A 20,059-nucleotide genomic window follows, 5' to 3' on the forward strand; every position below is an offset into this window, starting at 1 on the left:
GGGGAGGCGGGAGGCAGTGGGGATTCCCAACCTGGCGACCCCCAAGAAAGGGTTGAGCAACCCCCCCAAGGGGTCACGACCCCCTAGTTGGGAACCCCTGGGCTGTGCTGACTAGCGCTGCTAACATCTTCAGGGCTGCACAACTTCCACTGCCCAGTTTAGGCAACTCTTCAAATACCCTCATCCCATTCTAATTGCCTTGCTGGCTATAGGATTTTTAAAAAAATAATGTTTCTAAGCTTTGCTAAAAGTCTCATAGACTTTGGCAGAGACAATAAGTACTGTACATATTAGTTCATTGGTGTAAGTGAGTGGTCACAATAATCTTGAGAATCATACGTTTTGAATTTGAGCATTATATGATGCAGTTATAGGAAGGTGTCTTATACTGAATCAGGCCAATTATGCTGCTAAATTGGATTTCAGACCTGGTTGTTCCCTAATCTTAACTGTATACATTTTATACAAGTAAATATTTTTGTTGCTGCATTCTTCCTAACGATACACATTTGGATTTATAAACTTCATGTTTATTGAACTGCTTTATGAATTTTACCATTTTAAAAATTTGCAAAATTAAATTTAATGTTGTATTAAATACATATATTGATTTGAAACATCTCTATAAAAGTTGATAAACTGTAATGGGTATTAATGAGCTGAATATTAATTCAGTAGAGTAAATGTTTGTTAGTTTATCAAAGTTATTCTTATACTACCATTCTATACAATGCTCAAAATCTTTACAATTTTTAAAAAGGCATGAAAAATGACAATTTTGCTTTTAACGAAATTAAAACTCAATCAGCGTAGACATTAACTATGTCTGTAGAAAACTGTAAAAGGTCAAGAAAATACAGAAGTCTTTGCTTTGTGAAGATAAACATCTTTTGAGGTGAAACCATGAGGTTCTCTTCCTGCTAAACTACTTTGTTCACCCTGTAATCCCTTCAGTTTTATACACACACACACAGAGAGAGAGAGAGAGAGAGAGAGAGAGAGATTACTTGCTGTTTTCTACAGTCTACATAAATGGAAACAATATGGAAATAGAAATAATGCAAACTCATAATGGCTTTAGTAGGCATTCACCTTCATGGAAATAATACCTTGTAAATGTTGAAGAATCACATAGGCTTAGTCCATAGAGAATGAATTGATGTTTTTACAGATGCTTGAAATACCATTTTATTCTTTCAGCAAAGAACTCAGCTCCTGGATACCCTGGACCTCAGCCACAATATGGATATCCTCAGTATGCCCCAGGACCGGGCCAATATCCGGGCCAATATCCTCCTGGACCAGGTTTTGCAGGTAAACAGGTCATTATTTAAGCAAACTGTGCAGGTGACCAAAGAAATGAAAGTTGGTTGTGAAAATGGCTATAACCCAATGACACAACAGCTTCTTCTTTTGATTCTAAATGTGCTTAATTTTTGTAGGTAGGGATGATCTAAAGATCAGGAACTTTTATTTTCTCTGACTCAAAATATGTTTTTCAATGAGAACAACAACATACAACCAACTTTCTGTCAACAGAAAATAATTGGTTCAGGGTTCAATTGGGACATTGCACTTGTAAACCCTGAGTCTGGACCTTTTAAAACCATGCCGAAGGAGTCATCTGATATATCTTTGTACAAGAGCAGCTCCACAGTTGGTCCATTATCCCTGCTGGTCAGGTGCTGCTCCATTGCTCAGGCCACTGACTGGCTCAAAGGGGGACATGGAAAACCCCAAACTGGTCTGGTGGGTACCAGAACAGCCATCTCCTGTTCTGAATACCATTGGGTTTTTCCAGGATATAGGATACATATACTACTGGGGCTTCTTCAGCATTATTTTGGTTCTAGCTCCCAAGAGGAGAAAATGTTCTCGAGGGATAATGGTTGTTGTTGCAAAAGTTTCCTTTTAGATGTAAAATCTTAACACTAAAATGAGGTTAAATGATGACTTCAAAATCCTTTTGAACGTATATTAGTGAAGGAACAGTGAGTCCTTGTTATATGCTGGGTTTTGGTTTCAGGACACCCCACCCCACCCCATGGATAACAAAATCCCATTAAATACAATGGCATAGCAAAATGGTGTCCTTTACATTAAACAGAAAATCAAGGTTTGCTACTTGGAATTTAAACTTTTTTTAAAAAAATATTCTGAAGCCGTGGATGCTTGAATACATGGATAAAAAAATCCATGGATAAGGAGAGCTGACTGAATGTGTAGTTTATACACCTAAAGGCTTGTTATTGAAAATCCCTATTAAAGATAGAGAAAAATATTAGCTCACATGTTTCTTATTCTCTGTGTATGCATTCTTGTATGTGTCCTGTAAAGCTATAACCTCCTGTCAATCAGTAACCTCTATAAGTTTACCTTTAAAATCTGTAGATACATTTTACAATAATCTTTTCCCCCCACTGAGTCCAAAACAGTTTGTTGGGCAACAATGTTGGGTCCATGGGCTTTCTGAGGGAGAGAGAGGCAGGCTAGCTCCACCAGGCCTTCCTGGAAGAAGACAAGCCCTCCCTTCATCCACCATCTTGAGGGAGAGAGAGGCAGGCTAGCTCCACCAGGCCTTCCTGGAAAAAGACAAGCCCTCCCTTCAGCCACCATCTTGAGGGGGAGAGAGGCAGGCTAGCTCCAAGAAGCCAAGTCCTCCCTCCAGTCCATCTCCCCTGATCCAGGCCTCAGAGATTGAGAAGAACTGCTGGACCACATCCCCTTCCCCTCCACCACTCCCTTCTCCTTTTGTGTAGTGTCTTTTTAGATTGTAAGCTTGAGGGCAGGGAACCGTCTAATTAAAAAGATTGTATGTACAGCGCTGTGTAAATTTACAGCGCTTTATAAATAAATGTTAATAAAAATAATAATAACAACAACAACAGCAACAACAACATGGACCATTTTTCTCATCCTGAGACACTCTGGGGATCTCTTAAGCTATCAAAAATGCCCCCACTCAAAAGAAAATTTCTTAAAATTCACTTCTTATTTTGAAAAATTGAATTTTGAAAATGTTAGACCATATAAACTATTTAAGAGATGATTAGGTCCACCAGAAGACCTAAGGCCCCTTCATACCTCACCGTTTATATCACTATATATGGTTATATCTTATGGAATATTGGAATTTGCATTAGAGAGAGTAGTATTTAGAATTCTCAGCTAGAGAGCTCTAATTCTTCACCAAACTGAAAAGCCCAAGATACCATAGCATGTAGCTTTGGCAATTTGAAGTGGAATATAGTGCTGTAATTGTGTAGGGCAAACAATCCCCCAGAGAAGGAATTCATCTTCCATGTTTTTGGTTTGCGGGGGGTGGGGAGGAGGCCAGGAGGCTCAAAACAGCTTTGGAGGACTGTATGCAGCCCCAGGGTGATACATTGTGTGCTTCTGTGCTAAGCCATGGTTTCATATTGTTTGTACACATACATGCACTTTATACAAGCACACTGACATATCCAGCCACTGTGATTGTTAGAAGGAGCAAATATCAGTGCACCCTTAATCCATACATTTGCTTTAGCCTTTTTGACTCCCTGAAACTGAGCCTGTTCTTTACATTACTGACAACATCCATTTGTTGTCTGGATTAGTTGGAGAGGGAGGCTCTTAAGATACAAACTTTATATAAAAAGAGTTTTGGTTCCCTGGTTGTCTGCTTTCATCCATGTTTTAATGAGAAACCTGTAATCTATTTAGTACAAAATCGCAGCTGTAACGGGAAAGTTAGACACATTACTAATACAGAGAGTAATACAGGGAGTTAATTTCATTTGCAAAATATCTGAGTTATCTCTCTAGTAGGAAACAGAAGACTAGAAAGAAGGAAGTATGGATCTGGACTATGTTTTATATTAAATGTTTGTTGACATCCTAGGATCTAACCATTACGGCTGAACACTTAAAAAAAAATTTGGTTCAAAAAATGTAATAGGACTTTCTGCGTTTTTAATGATTCAGAGTTGAAGATTGAATCACATAGAGAATATTTTACTGGCTGCTTAGGAGAGGTTTTAGATAAGAGGCAGACAAATTGTGACTGCACATTGGATTGTACATCTCATAAACACTTGCTACTGGGTGTGGAAGTCCAACAACATGTGGAAGGCCACCAGATTCAGATGAGCCTTCTATACATTGCTCTTATTCAACTTAATGGACCTTACTTTTGTGTAGTCATAGGACTCTGCTGTAAGAATCCAGGACACAAAATTCTTTCCCAATATATGTTACTAGCATTTTGCGCTGGCCTGGGGCCAAAAGTAGAGCTCAGGAGAGCAGAGCGTCGGCACACTTCCAAGCCCTACTGTGCACCACGGTTGCCATCTTGGCGTGCTGCTGTTTACACGGGGCACACAATGACAACATCCATGTGGCACAGCACCTAAACAGCACAGCGCCACATGGACATCAGCATTGCATGCAAGCACACCATTGGCGCCCCACGTGCGGCGGAAAAAGAAACCACCGGGAGCGGGTTCTTTTTAAGCCTCACGGAGGCCACAGTGTTTGCTGCGGCCTCCATCTGGGGCAGAAAGGGGCGACATCTTACTGAGTGGGGTGGGAAAAACTACTTCAAACTATACATTTGTGTACATACGTGTATGTGTATCTTCTTATCTCTCTATTGTGGACAGAATTAATGAACTAAGTGTCCCTAATAGCTGTTAGAAATGTTTGTTACAACATTTCTCTCTCCCTCTCTCTGTGTATGTAGTTGCCCCAGGACAACCACCATATACAGCCATGCACTATCAAGGAGCATATGGGGCTCCCCCAGTTCAGGGTCAGCCAAATGGACCTCCTGGTGCTATTTGGATGCCAGCACCACCTCCACCTGCCAACTGCCCACCTGGATTGGAGTATTTAAGTCAGGTATCTCTCTTTCTCTCTCTTTCCATGTTCATTTTTCTTCCTGTCTGATAACTGAAAAGCATATCATTCATATCTTCCATTCTTCTTCTGAGAACTTATTCTAAGAGGTTGGGAATCCTGTAGGTACTGAAGGGTGGATCTATGGATTCTCTATCTCATAGATCCAGCCATAAATAGAGTAGTTCAGGATTGATTTATTACCCACAAAGATAGCTGTGAAGGTTGAAATGTGTGTTTAAAAGCATTACATAGGTTCATTTCCCTGACTAGAGTTGCTTGTTGCTTTTCATCCAGATTTGCAAAGTTTAGAAGTGCATTATATCCTTCAAAAACTGTGCAAAGACTTTATCCTGGATCAGATGTTAAAACAGGAATGTCCCTTCACACAGCTCCACTTGTCAGAGTTCATGGCAGTTTATCAGTGATGTGCAGGAGTTATGCTTTTTCTGCAGCTGCTAGCTACTTTTTTATTATTAGGTATGATGATGATGATGATGATGATAATAATAATACATTTTTATTTATATTTCCCACTTCTCCCTTCAGATCGAAGCAGGATTACAGCAGTAAAAACATCATAAAATATATAGGCGGATTACACACCGCCATTTAGTACATATTCTGTACGTACTAGGGTTAGGAAGGGGCGGTACTTCCGCACCCCCCTAACCCTAGTACGTATAGAATACATACAAGATGGCGGTGCCCCGTTCATATGGGCGCCGCCATCTTTACGTATCGGACACATAGTGTCCAGACGTGTCGCGGCGCCTATGATGACGCGAATGCGCCAGCAGCGCCTCGCGACGTCACAGAGGCACCACAAGAAGGAGCTCCATTTTGGAGCTCCTTTTTTGCTCTGCGCGGGAGCCGCGCAGTGTGACTGCTACGGCTCTCGCATGGAGCAAGCGGCGGCGGCGGCAGACCGCCGCAAAGCGGCGGTCTGTAGCCCGCCATAGATAATACAAAATACATCAATCAGAAATAAAATGGGAAGAGTTGTTACAGTATTGCTTACAGTTGTAAAAATCAGGTCATCGTATTCAGATGTTCAAAATCAGATGACAGTTAGTAAAGGGTGAAAATATGGGCAGTGGCAACACCGAGGGATGGCTTGAACAGACTGTATGTGGATGGCTGTAGCAGCTGTCAGAACTGACTTAAAATCACACACAGACTTTTCCTGTATGAAGGGAGGCATCCATACAAGCAGGCCCAGAACTCTGCTTACACAATATATATCACTTGTAAAGACACTCTTGGAGCCATCATATTTGAACAGATACTGAACTGGATTTACTAATTCCAAGTTTTGACACATTTACCTGGAAGTGAGTTAGATTGATTTTTATTTTGTCTTCTTTGTGTGTTTTGTTTATGCTGTTTCTAAATATATGTATTCAGGATTGGATTAAGAACTTGCAGAGAAAACTCAGTTAAAGAGTTTTAAATCATGCAAACAAAATGCTTGATAATTGTGTAAAACAATGTTTCTGTTCCATTTCAGTTTTGCAATTTATGCATCTATTTTTAACCCTCTTACAGGTTGATCAGATATTGATTCATCAGCAGATTGAACTTCTGGAAAGTATGTATCTTATTCTACCTGATATTATTAGCACATTAAAAAACATTTCAAATGATTGAGCTTCTAATGTTTAAAGCAGGGATGGCAAATGTGTAGCTTTCCAAATTTTTTTGGCTGGCAACTTCCAACAGCTCTTGCTATTTGCTGTGCTGCCTAGGTTTGATATGAGTTACTATCCAGCTATGTATAAAGAACAATACATTTCTCATCACTTCTTTAAAAACATTAGGGATTTTTAACAGTAAAATCCTATATTCGTTCTTATCTGGGTGTAAATCTAGTTTAATTCAGTGGAACTTTTCTGAGTAGACAGGTATAAAACTGCATAATTGTTATATTTATGACAAGGTTGGGAATAATGAGGCCTTCCAGATATTGTTGACCTGCAACCCCCACTATTCCTCACCATTGACTATGTTGGCTATGATTGTGGAAGCTGCAGTCCAACAAAATTCCTGTCCCAGAATTATAGGATGCTCCTGATTCTTATACTTTTTTTCTGGTGATGGAAGGGAATTTTTTGTGGGTATGTTATATGCCTTCGAGTCATCTCTGACTTATGGAATCTCTATCATAGGGTTTTCATGGCAAGTTTTATTAAAGGGAGATTTGCCATTGCCTTACTCTGAATCTGGGGATGTGACTTGGCCTTGGTCATCCAGTGGGTTACCATGGCTGAGCAGGAGTTTGAACCCTGATTTCCTGGAGTCCTAGTCTAGCACTCAAACCACTAGACCACACTAGCTTTTCACAGGAAATAGGAATATATAAAATTGCTAGCCCCAGTTCAGTTTTCTCCAAACCATACATGCATTTTCATTTTGTTCTTTTTTCATGTAAAATTCCAACACTTTTTTCTTCCCCCACTGAAATATGTGCAATTTTTACTATAATTTTTCCCAATGTATATACTGTAATAGTATATATTTTTATTTACTCAGCCTACCTTATATACTCAACTTCCCTGTTAAATAAAGTATGCTTCTTCATGTTTATTTCAGCTATTCACCTTTTAGCTACAATTGCTTTCTGTGCATTTTATATCTGGGAAGCATCCTGTAAGCCACACCAGTGTAATTGTGCTCAACTCAAGGTGTACATTTTCTCAAAGAAATTTTGAAATGAACAAGAGTGATTAGTTGGGTTATATTTAATTTGTGGAACAGAAGAAAAGAAGCCAATATTCTCTGGAATCACATACCATATATATTCGACTGTAAGTCAAGAAATGTATGCCCCAAATGAACTCTAAAATCCTGGGTAGACTTATACACAGGGCAATACAGTACTTCGACCAAGCTTCTCCCCAACCGGGCTGCCTCTACAAAGCACAGCACAGCTGGGGACAGGCTTGGAAGGGCAGCCGATCGCTCTGTGACCTCTCCGCAGCTGGGCTTCCTCTACACAGGTGAGCCAAGTTGGGGCAGGCTGGGAAGGCACTGGATTGCCCTGCAGCTTCTGACCAGCTAGGCTTCCTCCATGGGGGAATGCCCAGATCTGGAGAGCTTAGGAAGGGTGATGGGTTGCTCTGTAGCCTCCCCCCAGCTGTGCTGCTTCCGCAGGGGGAAGCCCAGCTGGGGACAGGCTGGGAAGGGCGATTGATCACCCTGTAGCTTCTGCCCAGCTGGGCCCCTTCAATGGAAGCAAGCCCAGCTGGGAAAAGGCTGGGAAGGGCGATCGATCACTCTGTAGCTTCTGCCCAGCTGGGCTTTCTCCATGGGGGAAAGCCCAGCTGGGAAAGGTGATGGATCACTCTGCAGACTCTCTCCAGCTGGGCTTCCTCCACAGAAGAAAGCCTACGAAGGAGGATGGATCACCTTGGAGCTTCTCCCCAATGAAGCCCAGCTGGGGAGACTCTGGGAAGGGTGATCGATTGCCAGCAGCCTCTCCCCTGCTGGGCTGCTTCCCTACATCTGACCCTCAACGTATCCATGGGACATAGAAAAATCCAGAATTTTGGCCCCAAAAGATATAACCTTGACTTATACATGAGGGTTGGTTTATAGTCAAGTATATACAGTAATTAATATTTTTGGCCAGGGTGTAAAAGTTATTTTTGGACCACGACTCCCAGTAGTCATGGTGCTTGGGAGAGTTTAAAAAATAGTAGTCCAAAAAAGGAACTTTTCCAATCAACACTATGGCCAGAAGTTCTGCCTAGTTTTTGTCTAGTGGCTTTATGCCACTGTATGCAGACATAATGGTCACTCATAGGGGACTCTTGGTTGGAGTTTCTCCATAATTTAGGGTTCACCACCATGTCTCTTGACAGACAGGCTCCCTCCATGAGCCAGCTAAAACCCAAGCCAGGCCCTCTTCCCATATAAACATTTAATGTTATGCCTGTTCTAAATTGAGGTTTTGTGTTTATTGGCAAAAATGTTTCTTTTAAATAGCAACATGTTTCTTAAAAGCTAAAGCGGATGTTAAATTAGATAGTTAACATATTTGTTTGCTATCAAATCTGGCTGGCATCTAGTAGAACATAGTGTGGTTCTGCAAGTATTATCTTTCAGCAGTTAGGGAGAAGCCATACTGAGAAAGGGCCTATAGGTGAGAGAATGTTTGGGTCAAACAGACAGCTGTTTTTCTGTTTTCTTCTTTTCAGTCATCACTGGCTTTGAAACATGCAACAAATATGAAATAAAAAATGCATTGGGGCAAAGAGTTTACTTTGCGGCTGAGGAGACTGACTGCTGCACACGCAATTGCTGTGGACCATCACGACCATTCACAATAAAAATCATGGACAATATGGGCCAGGAAGTCATAGAGCTCATGAGACCTCTCAGATGCTCTAGTTGCTGCTTCCCTTGCTGTTTGCAAGAGGTAAATTGCTTGTTGCTCCTCAAGTTCTTTTTTTATTTATTTTTTTAGGAAAGCCCACTTACTCATCAAGATGTGATCCATGCACTGCTTCATATCCTCTTCTGGTTCCTGAACTTGCTCTTCACTATTCTTTTCCAGACTACCCCTAGCTTTGTCCATCACCCTTATCTTGCTACTCATATACAGCTTGGGAAACCTACTTCTTTTGGACTACAATTCTCAGAATGCCTTGGCCAGCCTGATAATAGCAGGCCTTGCCTATAACTTTAATATGCTGAGCAAAATAAGAAGGTCTCCCTTACATGGTTCCGCTCTTACTCCTTCCCTCAAATATCTTTATTAATGCCTCTGTGACACTACCCACCCTAAAATGTCCTTTTTTAGTAAAAAGTAAATTTTTATTGAAATTTTCACCTGTTCTATAAGCAACCCCTGCCTTCTATTCTCCAATAATGGAGGGAAAAACCCCTGTTTCTGGACTACAACTCTTATCAGCTCAAACTGTCACAGCAGGTGAAAAGGAATGATGGAATCTGTAGTTCAACAAGAGGCAGGATAAGGCACCCGATCCTACCTCCTACAACTGAATGCTGGCCTGCGTGTGACGTTAACTGAATACAAGTTACCCTTGATTGTAAGGTCCTTCCTCCATATACAGTCGGCTCTTCTTATATACAGATTTTTTATACACTGATTCAAGCATCCACGGTCTGAAAATGTTAAAAAAATGTATAAATTTCAAATATCAAACCTTGATTTTCCATTTTTTTATAAGGGACACCATTTTACTATGTCATTATATTTAATGGGACTTGAGCATCCATGGATTTTGTTTTCCATGGGGGATCTTGGAACCAAACCCCAGCATATAACAAGGGTCCACTGTATTTACAATGTATTGGGGGAAACAATCTGCACTGGGATCCTAGCAGGAGGGGATAGGAAGGTTTCCGCCTTTATCTTGCTTGCAGTATCTATCTATCTATCTATCTATCTATCTATCTATCTATCTATCCACACACACACACACACACACACACACTTACCTAAATGTAAAATATTGGGCTGAGAACTCTAATCAGAATTGGGCAACAATAGAGAGGGAACAAGTCGTCTTCCATTTTAATATACTTTTTCAGATTGGATTGATTGGGGGGGGGTCTGTACTCAAGGGTAGAACTATGCAGTTATGCCTCTAGAGCAGTAGTTCCCAACCTTTGGTCTGCCAGATATTTTGGACTTCAGTTCCCAGAATTCCTGACAGTTGGCCAAGCTAGCTCAGGCCTCTGGTAGTTGAAGTCCAAAACATCTGGAGGACCAAAAGTTGGGAACCACTCTTCTCAAGAATGTATGTATGTCAGCATAGCACAGCATGGATCATTTGAAAGTACGAACATCTTTTTAGACCTGCTCTTGTCCTTTCTATTAATTTTTGTACAACTCAAGTACAGTTGTAGATCCTCTATCATGTCTTCTGTGTTTTACCTAATTTTCAGCTAACAGGCTCAATGCCCCTCCAAAAATTCAGCTGCCTACAAAACAAGTGCAAATTGCTTTGTGCTTGACTGTCTCTTTTGCAGATTATCTGAACAAATAAGAAAACAAATTGAAATACAATCTTACTTTCTGACTCAGCAGTGCCTTGTTATTTTCTCTCAGCTTGAAGTTCATGCCCCTCCAGGCACACCTATAGGATATATTAAACAGATCTGGAATCCCTGTTTGCCTAAATTCACTATCCAGAATGAAGCTCGAGAGGATGTACTTAAAATTGTTGGACCCTGTGTAGTATGCAGCTGTTGTGCAGATATTAATTTTGAGGTAAGTAAACACTAGAATCCTAAATTCTGTTCTTACAAGCATCGGAAATGCATGATTATCTACATGTTGTTGAAATGCAACTCCCGTAAATGATTAGCCAACACATAGCCCATGGTGTGAGGACTGATGGGAGTTAAAATCCAATATTTGGAGAGCTACACATTTTTCACTCTTTCCATGGCCTATGGAATTAAGCAAACCACCTCTTCTGTTCTCCAGTAATGGGGGAAAAAATAAAAAACTATTATTTGTAGCTTCTTGTTATTATCATATGTGGAACATTGTTACTTCCTGCATTGCTTGTTGTTCTTTATTTCTCCACAATTTCTGTCTTAATTTTTAAAAAGCCACTCCTGACCAGAGGGAGGAAATACCATGGCAGAATAATCGCTCCTCCCCCCTCCCATGTCCTGTCTACAAAATGATGGACAGGCAGACATAGACAGACAGACAGAGGGATATGGTGATGCTTTGTGTGAGGGGACTATGCAGAACCAATGTGCCCCCACCCCAATTGCAATAACAAGATCAAAGAATTTTCTGTCATTGAGAGGCGGGAGACACAAATAGGGTAAAATCCAATATTTTTTTTAAAATGTTTTTAAAATGTTCTTAAAATATGGTAGTGAGCCAGAATGGTGTAATACTTTAACTGTTGGACTACACCTTTGGAGATCAGGGTTCAAGTCCCTACTCGGCCACAGAAATGTGCTAAGTGACCATGGCCAATCAAACTCTTTCAGCCTCAGAGGGAGGCAAAGGCAAACCCCCTCTGAACAAATCTTGCCAAGAAAACCTTCTGATTGGTTCACCTTATGGTTGTCAGAAGTATTTAAAAAATGACTTGGAAGGCTCACAACAACAACAAGTGTGTAAGTGGGGAAGAATACAGCCCCAGTATCATTTTTGTGACCCCAGTGCTTTTCCCCTCCCCACTTCAGCAGTTTCACAATGTTTTGGATAGTATTTGGAGTCCTTTAAGCCCAGAACTTTCTTTAGTAAGGACTTTCTTTTGCAAGCAAGAAAAACAGAAAATGTTCCAATTTATGAACTTGCTGGTCTTACGGCCAATAGCTCCCCTTCCCCATAGCAATAATGCCTCATGTGTTTTGATTCCCTTTTTAATGTTTCTTTTAATCCAGAAGTGAGTGTGATGCTGAGGGGGTCCAGTGTGCTCCCACCCTTGGCACATGCTAGCCCAGTTGTAGATATGTGTGTCCCCCACCTAAGTGATATTCTGGATCTATTGATTAGATTTTCAGAGTTAGATTAGAAGTATACACATTTTCATTTGAACTTGCGGTATATAATTTAGTTTGGATGTTCAGTCTTGTGGGAAAGCTATGTGAATATTGCTATTTCACTATTTGTGAAGAGTAGACTAGTTCTGGAAATCAAGGGAAAACTGAGGTATCTCTTACCATTCCTCTTAGGATTGCAGAGTGCATGTAAGGCAAGACACAGCCTTCCCCTGCTTTTTTAGATAGCAGGCAAAGTCTTTTCCCTTCGTTTGAAATTTTAAAGAGAGCTTAATATCCATATCCATTATTCTAAGAATATCCATTCTTAGAACTGTCATTTCTTTCTTAAATCGCTTAGAAAGGACAGTGGTTTAGAATCAGATTGCCTTTAGAATTCTGGACTGACTTGTTTTTAATAAGTGCTTTAAAATAATGTTGTTTTTTTTTAAATTTTATTTTATTACAACAAATATACATAAATACAATCACATCAAATAATACGGTACATTACAATACATTACAGACATTACAAACAAAATTTTCCAATACAAACAAAAATCTTTGTTAAGATTACTCATTGATCTGTTAACATAGGCTTCCATGAAGTTTTGTATTTACCTTGTCATTTTTAACATATGCAATAAACTTTATTATACTTTAATACTATGTTCTCCTTAATATAAGTTATAAACTTCCTTTTTCTTTCTTTTTATATTTTTCATGCATCTGGTCCCTGATACAATTTCTTATATTTTTCTAAACATTCCCATTCTTTTATTCTTTCTTCCAACTTCAAATCACACATTCATGCTGTAAGTATATCCATTTGCATTGCCTCTATTAATTTTTCTAACCATTCCTCTAATGTGGGTGTCAGTTGTGATCTCCAATATTTAGCAAATATAATTCTGGCAATCGTAATCATATATAAAATTAATCGTCTATATTTTATTTCTACCTTTTTTTCCTCTAGAATACCAGTCATATTTAGTAAAAACAATAAAGGATTTTTTGGTATATTAATTTCTAATATTTTTGACATAGATTTCTGTATTTTTTCCCAAAACTTCTTTGTTTCTTCACATTCCCACCATAGATGGTAAAAGGTGCCTCTTTGTTTTTTACATTTCCAACACGTACCACTCCCAGCCTTGTACATTTTATTTAACCTATTTCGGGACAGGTACCAACGATAATACATTTTAATATAATTTTCTTTGTAATTTTGACATAAGGTAAAAGAGTTTGTGTCACGCCAAGATTTTTCCCACAAATCCATATCGATTGTTATTCCTGCATCTTGTGACCACTTAACCATGCATTCTTTTACTGTTTCTAACTCCAGATCTCTTTGCTTTAATATTTTGTAATATTTGGATATGTGCCCTTTTTTCCCATCAAAAATAATATTGTCAATCTCATTTCTTTGATCTGTTAATTCATGTTCTTTTTTATCAATTTTAAATTTTTCCATGAGTTGTATTTGCAATAGCCAATTCTTGTTGGTCAATTGTGTTATTTCATTTTGGGGTTTCATTATTAATTTCCCTTTTTCCTTTTTTAATAGTTCCTTATATGTTATCCAACCTTTACCTTCCTGTTTAGATCTTTTGTAAAATGCCTCTTGACTTGAGATCCATAGTGGCCACTGATTATAAAACATTTTTTTAATTTTTTAACCAAATTTTAAATAGTGAGTTCCTTATGAAGTGATGGGAAAAATCGATATTTGCTTTTATTTTTTCATACCAAAGAAAAGCATGGAAACCAAATCTCATTTTTGTACTCTCCAATTCCAATAGTTCATCATTTTCCAAAAATACCCACTCTTCTATCCATTGAATACATGCCGCATAATAATAGAGTTTCAAATTAGGTAGATTACATCCCCCTTTTCTTTTATCCTCTGTCAGTAGTTTCCATCTAATTCTTGCCTTCTTTCCTTGCCAAATAAAGTTTGTGAGGATTTTTTGCCATTTTTGGAAACAAGATTCGTTACATAGAATGGGTAAATTTTGGAATAAAAAAATGAGCTTTGGTAGTACATTCATCTTCAAAATCTCCATCCTTCCCAATAATGACAAATTATATCTTGACCATTTCAGTAAGTCTCTTTTGATTTCATTCCATACTCTTACATAATTATTATGATAAAGTTCTATGTTTCTGTTAGAAAGATATATACCCAGATATTTGACTTTTTTGACCACTTTGAAACCGGAAATGTTACTTAATTCTTGTTCTTCGGTATCTGTCATATTTTTAGTTATAATTGCCGTTTTATTTATATTTATCTTGAAACCTGCCATTTCACCATATTTACTAAACTTGTCTATTAATTGTAATAATGATTTTTTAGGATTTTCCAGGAATACAATTAAATCGTCTGCGAATGCTTTGAGTTTTATATTAAATTTACCTATCCGTGCTCCATCTATGTCACATTCGTTCCTAATACTATTGTTTAATACTTCCATAGTTAGTATAAATAACAGAGGTGAGAGCGGACAGCCCTGTCTGGTCCCTCTTGAGATTGATATATATTCCGTTATATCATTATTAACCAAAATTTGAGCTTTTTGTTTTTTATAAATCGCATTAATCCAGCTCAAAAACATATCTCCAAGGTTCATTTTTTTTAATACTTCCAACATAAAAGACCACTCTACCCTATCAAATGCTTTTTCAGCATCAATCAGTATCATTGCAAATTTTCTTTCATTGTTATGTTCATAATATTCTATTAGATCCAAGACAGTTCTTATGTTATCTTTTATTTGTCTACCTGGTATGACTCCATTTTGATCTTTTTTAATTAACATATCTACACACTTCTTTAGTCTGTTTGATAAGATTGATGTAAAGATTTTATAATCTGTGTTAGTTAGGGTGATAGGCCTAAAGTTGGTCACTGATGGTTTCTCTTGTTGCCCCTTGGGTATCAATGAAATATAAGCTTCATTCCATGATTCTGGGATTCCATTGTAATGTATATCGTTTAGGGTATCCTTTAAAGGTTCTAACAGCACATCTTCCAGTTTTTTATAAAATATTGCCGGCAGACCATCAGGTCCTGGGGCTTTTTGCATTTTTAACTTTTTTATGGTTTCTAATATCTCCTCTGATGTAAATGTCTTATTTAAATGATTTTTTAGATCTTCATTCAGTATTACATTAATATTTTTTTCTAAGTATTTTTGAATCTTATCTGAATTATTTTCCATTGATTCTTTTCTATATAGTTTCTTATAAAAATCTGTAAATGCCTTCTTTATATTGTTACAATCTGTTATTTTTTCTCCCTTTTCATATATTTCTGTAATTAGTTTCTTTTCTTTTTCTTTTTTTATTCTGGATGCCATTAATTTCCCCGCTTTATTCCCTGACTCAAATTGTCTTTGTTTTAATATTCTTAACTTCCTTTCTAATTCTTCCGTAACTAACATTTTAAGCTGTATCTTTATATCCTCTATTTCACATTTCAATCTTTTGTCCCCTTTTCTTCTCCACTCTTCCTCCTTTCTATTTAACTCTTCCATCAACCTTCTTTCTTTTTCGTTCTTTAACTTATTCCTTTCATATTGCATTTTTATAAATATTCCTCGTATTACTGCTTTACCAGCATCCCAAATAGTTTTTGCTGTCACCTCCTCCGTTTTATTTTCTATAAAGTACAGTTTTAGGCTTTTTTTAACTTTCTCCAATAGTTCCTCCTCCTTCAATATATCCTCCTGTAATCTCCACAAGTACTTTTTGGTTTTTTCAAATGTATTCAATATAATCAAGTTGTGGTCCGATTCATAATTAGATGTGATTTCCATAGATTTAATAAACTGTAATAAAGACTTTGATGTTAAGATCATATCTATTCTTGAGAAAGAGTCATGAACGCCTGAGTAATATGTAAATTCTCTTGTATCTCGGTATTTGTATCTCCAAATATCAGTTAAATTAAAGTCCTCCATCATTTTAAAAAAAGATTTAGGTAGTTTTCCCTGGTTTTTTCCTATTGTTTTGTTATTGTTTGATTTCCTGTCCTTTATTGGTTCCACTACCGCATTAAAGTCCCCTAGTAAGATGATATTCTCATAATCTAACCCCAACATTTCATGGTTTAATTTATCAAAAAAAGTTTCTCGTTCTTCCAGTGGGGCATATATCCCTATTACCAGTAATATTTGATTTTGTGTTTTAATTTCTATTCCTAGGAATCTTCCTTGTTTATCATTTAGTATTTCTTTGGACTGAAATTTCTTATTAACATAAATAGTGACTCCCTTTTTTCCCCCGATTTTTGATGTTGATGAAAAACAAGTTCCTAATTTATTATGTTGAATGTATTTTGTTTCTCCTTGCCTTAATTTAGTTTCCTGTAAACATATTATGTCAGCTCTTGTTTTTTCTAATCGGTGAAAAATCATATTTCTCTTATATTTTGAGTTTAGACCTCTCACATTCCATGAAATAATTTTAACCATTTTTTCAGAGATAAAGAAAGTTTATTATACACCAGATTCTTATAGTATATTACAATAACCGAATTGAACTGAATATTAATTTATTTAATTTAGTTTTTTTCTATGTCTTCCTCTTCCAGTACAATAAGTTCCTCCCTTTCTTTAATGGTTTCTTCCACTTCAATTACAGCCTTTTCCTCTTTATTTTTCTCTCCTTCTTTTTTGTAAGAGCTGTTTTTCCATACTCTCACCTTACTCTTCTCTTCTCTCATATCACCAAATTCCTTTTTTAGTTTTTCTTCCATCTCATTTGCTTTACTTATGTTATCAATTTTATGTCTTTTTTGTTTAAAATAGAAAGATAAACCTTCTATTCTATCCCACCTATAATTTATTTCCAATTCATTTAATGTTTGAACTAAAGATTTATATTTCTGCCTTTCTAACATGATTTGTGGGTGAATATCTTTAAAGATTTTAAGTTCTGAATCTTCTACAATTAATTTACTACTATAGCTTTCTTGAATAATTAGGTCTTTAAATTTAGTTCTTACAAAACAAATTACTATATCTTTCGGTAATTTCCTGTCCTTTGCTTGTTGTGAATTGACTCTGAATAACTTATCAATTTCCATATTCATAATTTCCTCTTCAATTTTAAGAAAGTCAGCTAATGGCTTGACTATTCTTTTTTCCAAGTTTTCACCCGGTATTTCTCTCAATCCTCTTATTTTTATACATCTATCTCTGTATCTCAGTTCATTCATCCAGTCTATTATTTGTTGCGTTTCTTGTTTCTTTGATAAATCTGTTGTTGTCTTCTCTATTAAACTAGTTTTGTCTTTTAGTTTTTCTATTTCTTTCTGATTCTTATTTAGTTCAGAAGAAAATTTGTCCATTCTTTTACCCATACATTCCAGTTCTTTTTTTAAATCTTTCCTTATCTCTATCCTTGCTTCTTTTATTTCCTCTCTTATATCTCTAATAGACTCTTTCAGATCTTCCTTCATTTCTTGTCTATTTTCCCTTAATTCTTGCCTTAAACTTTTAATTTCTTCCACTAGTGCTACTACAGGGTCTACCACTTTCAATGTGTCTTCTCCTGTACCCCCCGAACCTCTTCTCTGTAGGAGAGATTGTGTTTGTACAAAACCTTTTTTAACCAATGCCATTTTCTCTATTTTCCCTTCTTTTTCAATATTTTTCTTTGAACTCCTTGTTTCCATAAATAATAGTTTCTAATTCTATTCTGTTTCAATTATATTCAATTAAATTTTACCAACCTATTCTTCAACTATTAGACAATATATTTCAGACTCTGTCTTTAATAGAACCTTTTAACTTTAAAGCCTCCGAAAGAGAATGAAAAAAGAAAAGAATAGACCAATATAATTTCAAGATTCCTTGATTCTTCCAATTAGTAAGCTTCAGTTTTATCTTGTAGCCCTAAACACAAAACTTCAATAATTGTCCTTTTATATCCTTCTGTTCCTATAGACTGTTATTTATATGGTAGCCAACTTACATTCCCCCCAAGGGGTGGCATAGGAAGGAAGTCAGGATTCTATCAGGCCAACCTTCACTTTCAGAAGGGACCTATTTAGAGTCCTTTCCTTTCTCTTTAAAAGAAAGGGGAAAAAAAAAACCCTAGTTGAATCCCAAAGTTAATCCCCCTTGCTGGGGAAATTAAGGACGGGCTAATCTCAGTCCCGTTCCTACCAGAGCCTTCCCTGCGAAGTAGTGAATCAAATAACAATTCTCCTACTTCCGTGACTTGTCCATACTGGAAGCCTGTAAGGAGAAAAAAAATAAAAGAAAGAAATTTAGGCTAGTGGAGGGTGGTGTTTCCTGGGTCCTCCAGCCCGCTGCTTCCTCCCTTTGCCACCGCCGCCGCTCGTGGAGGGCTGGTGGTGTTGGCGGGGGCTTTATGCCTCCCCGCGTCGCTCCTCCTCCGCTCGGCCGCTGCCCGTGGAGGGTGGTGTTTCCTGGGTCCTCCGGCCCGCTGCTTCCTCCCTTTGCCGCCGCCGCCGCTCGTGGAGGGCTGGTGGTGTTGGCGGGGGCTTTATGCCTCCCCGCGTCGCTCCTCCTCCGCTCGGCCGCCGCCCGTGGAGGGTGGTGTTTCCTGGGTCCTCTGGCCCGCTGCTTCCTCCCTTTGCCGCCGCCGCCGCTCGTGGAGGGCTGGTGGTGTTGGCGGGGGCTTTATGCCTCCCCGCGTTGCTCCTCCTCCGCTCGGCCGCCGCCCGTGGAGGGTGGTGTTTCCTGGGTCCTCCGGCCCGCTGCTTCCTCCCTTTGCCGCCGCCGCCGCCGCTCATGGAGGGCTGGTGGTGTTGGCGGGGGCTTTATGCCTCCCCGCGTCGCTCCTCCTCCGCTCAGCCGCCGCCCATGGAGGGTGGTGTTTCCTGGGTCCTCCGGCCCGCTGCTTCCTCCCTTTGCCGCCGCCGCCGCTCGTGGACTAAAATAATGTTTTAATGGAGTAGTAGACTACCCAGAGAGCCAATGTTATAAAGATAGATTATTAAACAATCAAGAAAATAAATATATAAATAAAATATATGATCCCTACATAAGATATTTGCGTACAACGTCCCTTTTCTACCTGTAACATATTTTGGCATTCGCTTCATAAATATTAAATATATGTCTTTACTGTTGTAAAAGACATCTTTATCTGTTTCTCACTACCTCTCTCACCTTCTTTCCCTCTTTCTTCAAAGGTGATGTCAACAGATGAGAAGAACACAGTGGGAAGAATCTCTAAGCAGTGGACTGGCTTTGTGAAGGAGGCATTTACAGATGCTGACAACTTTGGCATCCAGTTCCCACTGGACCTCGATGTTAAAATGAAAGCTGTCATGCTTGGGGCTTGCTTCCTTATAGTAAGTTTAATGGTCTTGCGACCTGTGCTATTAGTAATCTTATGATTTACCGAGCTGAAATAGTTGTCCATGGATAGTTGCCTAAGGCATAGGCCTCACCTGTAGCTCCTTACAGAACAACACTTGCAGCCCTATACAATAAAATCCAAAATTCACAAGCAGTGATACTTTTTTTGGGCCAACTCCAAAACATAAAATAAATAATGCAAGCTTTCAAAACTTCACTGGCTTCGACATCAGGCAAGGATGTTAAAAATCATACAGGAGAAAAATGGTGACAATGTTAAGGTCACAGGCCTACATTCTTTCTGCAATTTTGTTAGCTAAGATGGTATTCGAATCATAAAATCATAGAGTTGGAAGAGA

At 38.3% G+C, this 20,059-nt stretch overlaps 1 protein-coding gene across 3 annotated transcripts in view; it reads left to right on the plus strand.

Moving 5' to 3' along the window:
- Positions 1-20,059, plus strand: part of LOC149318147 (phospholipid scramblase 2-like) — a 47,580-nt gene that overhangs the window by 20,438 nt on the left and 7,083 nt on the right. For all 3 annotated transcript variants that reach the window (XM_089509087.1, XM_089509085.1, XM_089509086.1), the window contains 6 exons: positions 1,201-1,314; positions 4,724-4,881; positions 6,427-6,469; positions 9,078-9,298; positions 10,958-11,119; positions 19,532-19,693. In XM_089509087.1, the coding sequence (XP_089365213.1) occupies positions 1,201-1,314; positions 4,724-4,881; positions 6,427-6,469; positions 9,078-9,298; positions 10,958-11,119; positions 19,532-19,693 (860 nt within the window). The remainder of the gene's footprint in view (positions 1-1,200; positions 1,315-4,723; positions 4,882-6,426; positions 6,470-9,077; positions 9,299-10,957; positions 11,120-19,531; positions 19,694-20,059) is intronic.

The sequence above is a fragment of the Sceloporus occidentalis genome, unplaced genomic scaffold (assembly GCF_023333645.1).
Source record: "Sceloporus occidentalis isolate IW3139 unplaced genomic scaffold, rSceOcc1.0.p SCAF_2, whole genome shotgun sequence".
NCBI classification, from domain to species: Eukaryota; Metazoa; Chordata; class Lepidosauria; order Squamata; family Phrynosomatidae; genus Sceloporus; species Sceloporus occidentalis.